The 10,498-nt window shown below is 41.9% G+C and overlaps 1 protein-coding gene across 2 annotated transcripts in view; it reads left to right on the top strand.

Annotated features, from left to right (window-relative positions):
- The window catches only part of kank3 (KN motif and ankyrin repeat domains 3), a 30,291-nt gene that overhangs the window by 14,605 nt on the left and 5,188 nt on the right, over positions 1–10,498 (top strand). Inside the window, exons 2-9 of one of the 2 annotated variants that reach the window (XM_035653024.1) lie at positions 2,749–2,823; positions 4,314–4,402; positions 5,351–7,129; positions 7,575–7,677; positions 7,875–8,108; positions 8,369–8,459; positions 8,952–9,171; positions 9,752–9,894. In XM_035653024.1, the coding sequence (XP_035508917.1) occupies positions 4,366–4,402; positions 5,351–7,129; positions 7,575–7,677; positions 7,875–8,108; positions 8,369–8,459; positions 8,952–9,171; positions 9,752–9,894 (2,607 nt within the window). In that variant the 5' untranslated portion in view covers positions 2,749–2,823; positions 4,314–4,365. The remainder of the gene's footprint in view (positions 1–2,748; positions 2,824–4,313; positions 4,403–5,350; positions 7,130–7,574; positions 7,678–7,874; positions 8,109–8,368; positions 8,460–8,951; positions 9,172–9,751; positions 9,895–10,498) is intronic. The other variant, XM_035653025.1, reaches the window with a different exon arrangement.

The following is a 10,498-nucleotide window of genomic DNA, read 5'->3' as shown; positions in this document are numbered from 1 at the left end:
AAGTTGTTGGTAGTAAAACGCTGCAGTTTACGGTGTGGTTTCTGATTTCTTTGCTCCTGAGGGAGACGAACTGAAGTGGATAATTGTCTTCAAACAAGAAAAGTTTATGATTCTGCCTCATGAGAATAATGTCATCAGTCTATTTCTGTTAAACCAACAATAAAAATAAAAAACAGGCACATTGTAACGAACGGTTTCGCTTCTGAGCGCCGTCCATTGCACATCTCCGTTCAAAATAATGTATTTAACATCTGATCTGTCCCTTAGTCAACATGGAGCTCCCCAACACCTGAACCTTTTTAAGGACCTGTACGTTTTTCGTCCTTTTGTTCTGCCTCGTTTCCACTGTGTTGTTCTGTCAGATTATCGGTTTCGAATTAGCTCATGATCAATAACAAAGTTCCAAAAAAGAAACTGGAAACTGAAGCAGAACCTGTGACGACTGTTAATTTCCTGCAGTAGAAAAGTCCTAAAACTTCAACTGGACTTTTTATTCAGATTCTATCATTGGTTTATCTAATGTTTTTACTTTAGTCTGCTTGGTAGAGGAGGAACTATATATTTATTGATCTTATAACAACATGTTTGAAGCAGAGAAGTCAGTTGTGTCCAAGTATGATTGTTCCCAAACCGTCGGCTTTTCTCATCTGACTGCGTACGAGTTATTAGCTCTGAATATCCGCAGCATGTCGTCATCATCACGTCTGTTTGGCTTTCTTTATAATGTTAAATTTAGTGTTGCTGTCAAAATATAAATGACGTAGTGCCTGCACACAGTGTTTCTGAGCGCCAGTTACGATGACGTCACATCGAAACTCTGCTCTTTGTTTTGAGCTTTAAGACACATACTTTGTTGTCATCGATACAAAACATATCGCAGCTCCACTGGAACTGTACTAAGCCTGCTTAATACAAGTTAATTTGGATAAGGTACCATTAAAATTAGCTGTACTTTACAGAAATAGCAGCGTAATCCAACCTACCCATTGCAGACACTGAACTGAAGTTGCATAAACTGAAGCCAGATATGTTTCAACTTCAAAATCTTTCTCTAATTCCAACCAGGCAGGATTACATGTTGCTAAAATTGCCCAATAAACAAACCTTTTGAGTCATGTGACTTGTTTATAAGCTCTGGTTAGCTCGTATTGGATCCTAAACAAACCCAGTACGAAAACTCAAAGTACAGTAAACTACCTCTCTCGGGTTTGGACCAAAGTAAACCAACGAGGTGAGGTCACATCTCTGAAAAGTGTGTGTGTGTGTGTGTGTGTGTGTCTGTTTGTTTGTCTGTGTGTGTGTGTGTGTGTGTGTTTGGTTTGGACAGCAGCATCATGTTTACTGCGATTCGACCTGATAGTGGAAACTGACAGTAACACTGAGGAGAAACAGAGCTGTGGCTGATGAGAAGACACTGAGCAGAAGCGTCGTTATCAGTTACAGAAGATTCTTTCTTTTTTTTTTCGTATTGTAATGACTCCATTGTCCATAATGACCCCTGATATCATTTAATTCTGTCTGTCTGAATGTTGTGGTCTTTACTGTCTGAGCTGACAGATGATGTGTGTGTTTATAGGTTATCAGTAGTCAGTCAGCTAGAAGGACGACCTGCGTGTTGCAACAGCATGTGTTAGGAATGTGCCCGAGGCTGCTGGAAAACACATCTGTGTGTGTGTGCTGCTACAAGAGTGTGTATGTTTGAAACTAATTGAACAACTGCGCGCGTGTGTGTGGGGGGTACAAGTTACTGTATTTTCATATTTCATATTAAACAGTGTATCTGTAGTTTTGTGTTGCTCTTTTCTCTTTGTTTCTAAGAAGAAACTGAGATTTGCACTAAAAATATTTTTATGTCATATTTCCAAAACACACACAAACCCACGTACGTAGAGAGCAATAAGACAGCCTATAATTTTCTTTGTAAACACACACCTGTGATGGTGAGGTTTGTGGTGTTATCCAGCGTTAAGGCTCGTTCATATTTACACCCTCCAATGGGAACATCTTGGCTTCTCTAAGGTGACTTCTTCTCTGGTCTTCCAAATGTTTCTCTTCATCTAATTAGTTCCTACAGGAAGTTGCAATGTCACGATCGAAAAAACAAACGGAAATTTAATCAGTTCAACCCTGTGAAACCCCCGTTTGGCGCAACCTTGAAATGTTGTCCAATAACTGTAACTTTTCTACAGATTTGACCAATCATAACAGTCCCCCGAGCAAAACGTTGAGCCCTACGCCACCAAACTTAATTCTGAATGGAACAAGTTGCCTTTGATTGATGTGAAGTAACAAAAGCCTCCCAGATTCACTCTGTTGGTGTCTGCAGGTAGATGACAAATTGTGACAAATATATGCAGATCACCAGAAGGTGTAGGATCTCAACAAGCCTCCAGAACAGCTTCAGTGTTTTGTAAAGAGTGTGAAACTCCACTGGAGGGATTCTTACACAACATATTCAGTTTGCATATCAGTCCCAAATGTTCAGCTGGTTTGAGGTTTGGTAACTGAACACCAAAGCGTAGGAGTCTCATTTTTAAACCCTTCAGTGCACTGGTGTCCCCTGTATGGAAGTATCTGCATTCATCGTGTTTGTAGCTTGTCTGTAAGTTAATATGTTGTACGGTACTGTTGATGTGCCGTGCTGCAGTATCTTTGTGCTATAGTAAACCATGTGTCACTGCACTATGATGTGTTTTTGAGTATTAATACGGTTCTGATGGTCTACTCCTGTATGTCTCTCTTTCTCAGGGCTGTGTGCAGCAGGGAGGAGGGAACCAGCCTGACGTCCAGCTGCATGAATCGCTAACTGAGCGGCTGAGAGAGGTAACCTCCCCAACACCAACAGCGTTCATTGTACTGTTCTGAAGTTAGAATCTGTCATTTTAAAGTTAGTGCTTCCTTCTTGTTATTATACATAATATACAATAATTATAATTATCCAGAGCATCAAGTATCCAGTTTATGCAGTAAACAAACAGAAGAACCAGGTTGTTAATATGAGCAGCTAAAGCTACAATGACTGAACAAAGAAAAGCCCTCAAGTTTATTCTGTCGAGACATTTTGAACAGATCATTTTCGACTATTAAAGATGATGAATGACAGAAAAAGCTTCAGTCTCTGTCAGACTTTTATGACTCGATTCCAAAGGTGAAAAGGCAGACAGGAAACCGGAGAGACAGAGGGCTATGACATGTACCAGAGGTGGCCGGCTGGAATCAATCCAGCAACAGTTGCGACCAAGCAGCCATTTGGCAGGCACTGTAACCATTCGGCTACAAAGGTGCTCCACATTTGGCTGACCATACACTCCCCTTGCAGTGTCTCTGTCCGTGTCTGAATAAATAGACATGATGTCCAAAGGAAACAATAGATTTCCCAGTGAAGCAGTTTGTATGGCAGGCTTTAGTGGTCTTGTGGTGAGAGGAATCCTGTGGTTTTTCAGTAGAGTTGGATGGCGTGTTACTGTTGTTAATGGAGCAGCTGTCTTGTGGTTTTTGGAAACTGTTCAGCTCTTTGTTGTTGACTTTGTTCTGAGGTGTTTCCCCTGACGGCAATCTTCTTTGTGTCAGAAGTTATATAGGAGCACGCTCACACACAGATGTACTGTTGAATCTAAGGCATGAATCTTGCACTGTTAGTGACTTATAATTAAATGTAAGTTCTACTGTATGGATCTCACAGCTTTAGCTTGAAAGTAGAAAACAGACAGGCACCCACACGCGTACACACACACACACACACAGCACATTTTCGACAACAGCCAACAACACCCACACACTTCTCTCTTTGACGATGATGACAGTCTCAACATCCTTCAAACCTCTTCAGAGGAAAAGCAAACAAGAGGCTCATTTAACAAAACCTCTTTATCGCTGAAAGAAAGGAATTCACCTTTTTGAATTCAGTCACAGGCTGTCACACGTGCTAACGAGCCATAAGAAAACATAAAGTTCTTCAGGTATTTCCGCACCTTCTAGCAAGTTTACAACCCCTATAAAGAAGCCGTTCGGCATTAAAGTGAGAGCAGGGAGCCATGTGGGTTGTCAAGAAGTTGTATTCTTTTTGATCTTTTTGCTGTCTCCTCTCCCAAAAAACATGTTCATAGGATGGAAAACATTTGGAGCATGTGATTTTAATGCTTACAGAAAAGTTAATATAAAATCAACACACTTGTCAGTCAGTAGGTAGCAAATGAAAGACTTGTGTCAATGTTTTTACCAAACTACTGTAGAGTGTTTCAGAAATTACATCCTGTTATTTCCTTTAGTACAGTCATAATGTATGCATTCATGTCACTGTGTGTTTTCTTTAGCCAGGTGTTGATTTGAAGCTGCGTGTGTGCTGAAAGGTCCCAGTCCTGAAAAATGACTCAGTCGGTGCAAGTAAACCCAAAGCTTCCTGGTAAGACTCACATCTCACTCACTCTTGACTGACAATTTAATTATTGAGGCTTCTCTCACTGTTCTCTCAGTGTACTCTAGTTATTGTTGTAATAAATCAAATACTTAGTTTCAACCTGCCAGTAGTGGGTTTGTGGAGTTCACCACACTAAGCTGGTTCAGATAGTATCACAATGCTGTTAACCACAAGAAACAAAATGTATTTGAAATTGTTTGTTGTCTCTTCATGTTGCTTGTACTGTAAACGCTACAGATCAGACACCTAGACCAGCTCCAATATGATGACACGTTGCAGCTTTTTGGTGTATTGACTGTATTGCTGTTTTTTTTGTGTAAAAGTGATATTTTGATTAACAAATAACATCATTTATTGTTGATTCTGGCCCCTGTGGACAAAAGTGGTAGTGTTTCCACTACCTTGTTTAATTGATTTCAAAGGGGAATCCGACTGAATCTGACCTGGTGGCAGGCAGATAATAACAATATAGATTATATCTTCTCGCTGATGTTCTGTTTATGTGAGACATATAAAAGGCATCAGTATTATATTTTGACTGTTTCATAACCAGTTAAAAACTCCTTGTAGTACGTTTAAGATGTTTCTGTTTATGCAGAATTAATTAAAGGTACCCTGTGGAGTTTGTTGCCATTAGTTGTGTTAAGGTCTTTTTTGTATTGTCCATCGTGCATACTCAAGGACGCACATAGAAGCGCTACTACACTAATTGACAGTTGGTAGCAAAGAGAAAAGGAGCGCAGCGTTGTGCTAACAAAGGCAACATAAAGTTAACAATTAAAAAAAAAAAAAAAAAGGCACTTCAACAGTTTTGAGATCATAAATACATCAACATGTTTGTTAGACCTCACGTATAGGCACACTTTGTTTTGGTGAAAAACTCTCCCATCTTTAAGTATATAGTTGTCCAGTTACATGTCCTTTTCTCTTCAGATCTGGGCTCTCCATTCATCTACTCCAGTCAGGAGGAGGCTGACCAGCCTGGCTCCTACTCTGTCCAGACTCCGTATGGTTTCCAGCTGGATCTGGACTTCCTCAAATATGTCGAAGAGATAGAAAGTGGGCACAATCTCCGTCGAGCCCCGGTCAGCTCCCGGCGCTCTGGTCGAGGGGTCAAACTCTCCCAGAGGAGTCCAAGTGTGGGGGGACGTACCAGTGGCTGGACATCCACAGAGTCTCTGGCATCACCGGCCAGTGAGGATGGCAGAGCTCCTCCACCACCGCCACCACGCAACCGCCTTGGGTCAGCACCCTGTGAAGGGCTCTGTCTTTCCCCCGTGACCCTCCTAAATGCTTCTCCGCTGTCTGCTGGAGCCAAAGTGCCGCCCCCTCCACCGCAACGCAACCCCAGAGTTGAGCGGACTCTTCTAGAAACTAGCCGGCGGCTACAACAGGAGCAAACCCACCAGCACCAGAATGGTGGGCGCTTCCAGCTTGCAGATCCTCCCAAACAGCGCTTACCCTCTCCATCTACTCAGCCTCTGCAGACTAGCTGGACTAAACCCAGTCCTCAGACCTCTGGGCTCAGCACTCCAGCTGCTAGCAACACAATGACTCCAATCCCACCCAGCCAGCTGCAGACAGTTAGAGAGCAGATGGCTACAGCCTTGAAACAGCTGAAGGAGATGGAAGAGAGGGTAAAGGGTGTCCCTGCACTTGAGAAAGAAGTGGCCAAGCTTCGTGCAGAGAAAGACATGCTCCTGTTAGCCCTTCAGGAGAAGAAAGTAGCCATGGAGACGGACCAGCAGAAGCAACCATCCACAGAGTCTTCTACCCAAACCACAGAGACCCTTCAAACGATCCACAGTCGATTGGTTGCACCAACCTCGCCTGGACATAAAGGCCTTGGAAAATCTGGTGAGCTGAAAAGGCTGACTGAGAAATTTGAAGGGAGGGAAGAGAAAGCTGCAGAACCTTCATCAAAGGTTTTAGTAAAAGCTCCAGAAAAAGTGGTTGTTGAAAAGAAATCCGTGGCTGTTGGGGACAGCATGCCAATGGACTCTGTTGTTTTCTACTACAGCCAGGGTATGAAAGATGCTTCTGAGGACACCAGGGTAAATGTTTGTGAGAAAGGCACTGGAACAGAGTCGCCTCTGGTTCATGAGGAGGGAATACAGGCCATAGTGGAGACGGAAGAGGCTGAGGTTTGGGTTATGGAGTCGCTACTTGGGCTGACGAGCGAGGCACAGCGGGAGATCGACACCTTACAGGACACCATTAAATTCCAACAGGAGTCCATTGTGGCTCTAGAGGACCGGCTCAGTGTGGCTGACAAAGACCTGCTGAGCCTTAAAGCCCAAGTGGAGGAGAAAACCTCCAAAGTTACATTCGAGAAGGGGGTTCTTGCAAAACCAGACACAATGGAGGTCCAGGTAGAGACATTGACTCCTGCTTTGAAGCATGCTGCAGTCTTTTGCTGTCCTGAGTTCAGCGATGCATGTGTAGGTGAGAGTTTAACAACAGGTCAGATTGAACAAGGCACCCAGACTGATGCTTTAGTGGAAACGGCAGAACCAGCTCCTGTTGCAGTGGTCAGCACTGGGTGCCAATGGGAGATCTTGTTTGAGGAAAAGATGGAGGAGCAGAAAGTGCCAAAGAAGAGACAAATGACCATTGCTGACTACAAGGTCTCACCAGAAGAAGTGGTCAGTATGGCAGAGAAGAAAGAGGAAGAACAAGGAGTGAAGACTGCACCCAGCAACACCAAGACGGGTGAGAACCTTTTAAGTGTTCATCTTCATTGTAGGTTTAACAAATGTGGAACATAACACATCACTAGCAAGTGCACTCTGGGGTTTATGTTTGGGAAAGAATGGAGAAACTATACACAAGTTCATAATTTATGAATCATTTCAAAGAAGTGAAAGTCTACCTAATATGTAATCTGGTAGTAATTTAAAGAGAGAAACGAGGAATCTGTTTGAAAGAACTGCATCATTTAAAACTAAATAAATATTATTTAACATTTTTTGGTGGACACCTATATACTGAATTATTTTGCGAATTATTATACCAAAATAAAGCTTTACCCACTCAGATAGGAAATATTTTTACTAAAAAATGACATAATAATAAAACATAATTTTGTTTACAAAATGTGTGAGGTGTACTTTGTTTGAACTATTGTTTCACCCATCTGCTTCCTTGATGGTAAAAGGTATGCTGAAATCAATCATGAAGAGGAAGGATGGGAGTAACTCAGGCGAGAATCGCACCACCGGCAAGAAGAGCCTGCAGTTCGTTGGCATTCTAAATGGAGGGTGGGTAACATAACACTTAATTTTATTTTTTACCACAGTAAAAATAAAATAATGTCGGCAGATGGACGACAGGTTGGAAATAACACTTTGAGCAGGTCACAGATTTGACACGTAAGAAACAAAAGCCTTTTTCCTAGTGCTTAAAATGTGAACTCCATAAGTTGCTTCGTATTCCAACAAATATTTGTGTCTCCCAGGTATGAATCTACATCCAGTGAAGAAGAAGAGGAGGAGGACGAAGAGGAGGAGGAAGATGGGAGTTCTTCTGCAGAAAGTGGAGAAGGCGAGTGCCTGGACAGCACAGAGGAGGATGAGGCGGCTCTGGAGGAAGAAACATCTGAAGAGGAGAGAAACGTCAACCTGGATGAGAGTGACACTGATGAGGAAACCCTGAGAGCCACAAATTATTCATCTGATGCTGTGAAAGAGAAGTAAGTCATTACTTAGTACGAGTTAAACACAAGTTGATTTATTTACTTATGCAGTTTCTGGACTCCACAGACGATGTGTTAATGTAGTTTCCTGATTAAAGTCTTGTGCTGTGAATGAAGCATGTTGCATGACAAAGAGAAAGTCTTGTGTAAATATACATGCATTGTATAAACACACGTTGTAAAATCCACATACAATTGAAATACAGTACAGAAAATAGTAAATTGTTTTGTGTCAACTTCACACATTGTTGTTACAGATTTGAGCTGAGCTCAAAAATGCGTGAAGCCTGCCTTATCTTGAAGAACCACCTGAACGATGACATTAAGACACTGAAGAGTAAGGAAGTGGTGCGTCCCTGCATGCTTCTTTAAAACACTTTTATTTTACTGAGTTAAACATTTAACTTTGTAACTTCATTATTAACGTAATGTAAAATTGTAATTACGTACAGATGTTGAAAGCTGTGGGACTGTATTTTATTGTTTAGGGATAGTTTTGGCACATTAATCACAAACAATAGGGTTGTCATGTAACAATAACAGTACAGTCTAGACTGAGAAAAGGCTCAGGAACTGCATCATTGTTGGGTTCAACAACAGATGCTATTACAGACTTCCCTTGACATTCACATGGAATGTCAGACTGCTATAAACTAATACTGTTTGACTTTGCCAAAATACACTGTCCATACAAGTGTTTTTAACTTCGTGAGAAACTACCACTAGTAAAATACAACTTTATTATGATCTAATGCTGAGATAGATATGCTTCAGATGCTGTTTTACTCACTCATTTACAATACTTGTAGATAATTTATGGCTTCCCACCCTCACCTTCAGCTCTCCAGCACCCACACGGTCCAGCTCGAGTGGTTCCGTATCTCTAGTGCCAAGATGGCTCAGCCTTCACGGGTCTCGGACTACCTGATGGCGTTCTCTGAGGTGTCATCAGTGCTACTGGAACACGTAGTCAACATGACCGACGGCAACGGCAACACGGCTCTCCACTACAGTGTCTCCCACTCTAACTTCGGTGTGGTGGGGCTGTTGCTGGACACAGGTCAGTGACCGTCTGAGAATAACCAACACTACACTACTGAATGTTGCCGTACAGGCTAAAACGATAATTCACTTAGTAATCCAAACAATTAGTTTGGAAGGGTCCAGCTCAAATAGCTAAATATAATTGTGATAGAAATACTATGTTAAATAAAAAATAATACAACATGGTTGACGTTAACGATACAAGACGATCTGAGATCACAGCGTCGAGATTTCTAAATCTAAAGTAGTTGCTTAAAGGGGTGACATCAACTTCAAGGACATGCCTTACCTGAAACAATGTTCTTCGCCTCATTCAAACCGGAGATATAGCAAATAACTTTGTAACACGGAGAGGTTTTAACAAAAGTTAGGAGAAAGTCTTCACTCTCAATTGAGCAAAGCATTTAGAGATTGTAAAACAGTTTCAACAAAAATGAAACATAACCTCCTGGAAGGTTATTGCAGGACTGTTGCATTAAGGCCTGAATACACCCCCAAACGGACACTTACGCAGACAGAACGGCCGGGGTGGAAAACATTATCGGTGCACTTGTGCATATGCTTAAATACACAGTAATGAAAACTGCTTCCTACAGGTGTGTGCAGTGTGGATAAGCAGAACAAGGCGGGCTACACGGCCATCATGCTGGCTGCTCTCTCTACTGTGAAGGAGGAGGATGACATGGCTGTGGTCAAGAAGCTCTTCGGTCAGGGCAACGTTAACGCCAAGGCCAGCCAGGCAAGTCTGAATCAGTTCATCACAGTTCACAGAGATCTTGTGCCAGAAACAGCACTTGTTTGTTATTTACTCCTGAAGTACTGCTTGTAGACACTTTCTGTTCGTCTACCCATATTCCCTGCAATCCCTCGTCACGTGTATCATTTCTGGTATGTAGGTCCTAAAAATCACAAGATTACTGAGTACATGTTGGTTTTAACATGTAAACAGGTTTGTTCTTGTGCTTTTAAAGTGTGTACTCACCATAACCTAGTTTAATATGCAAAGAAAGAAATGATCACCTGAGAAATGTGATTGACCAACATCTGTCAATAAAACGAACACAAAGAGCTACTGTGAATCTGTAGTCGGCTCCATCAGCCAGAAGCATTTTATCATTTAAGAGTCAATCCTGGCTCAGCTGACTTTATTCAAGGAATTAAATCTGATTGGACGCATTAAACTGTTAACGTGGATATAAAACCACTACACGTTACAGCCATATTAGAAAAACTGAAAAGTGAGGTGAACGAGTCACTAATTTGATCTGTTAATAGCGTTACACTGCATACAGTTAGTTTAATATAAACTTGGGGTTTTCCCTGCTCTGTCTGTCTGTCTGTCT

The sequence above is a fragment of the Morone saxatilis genome, unplaced genomic scaffold, assembly GCF_004916995.1.
Source record: "Morone saxatilis isolate NCDOM2014 unplaced genomic scaffold, NCSU_SB_2.0 Contig12, whole genome shotgun sequence".
NCBI lineage: Eukaryota > Metazoa > Chordata > Actinopteri > Moronidae > Morone > Morone saxatilis.
The sequence above is the reverse complement of the archived record's forward strand: the minus strand, read 5'-3'. Positions and strand labels throughout refer to the sequence as shown.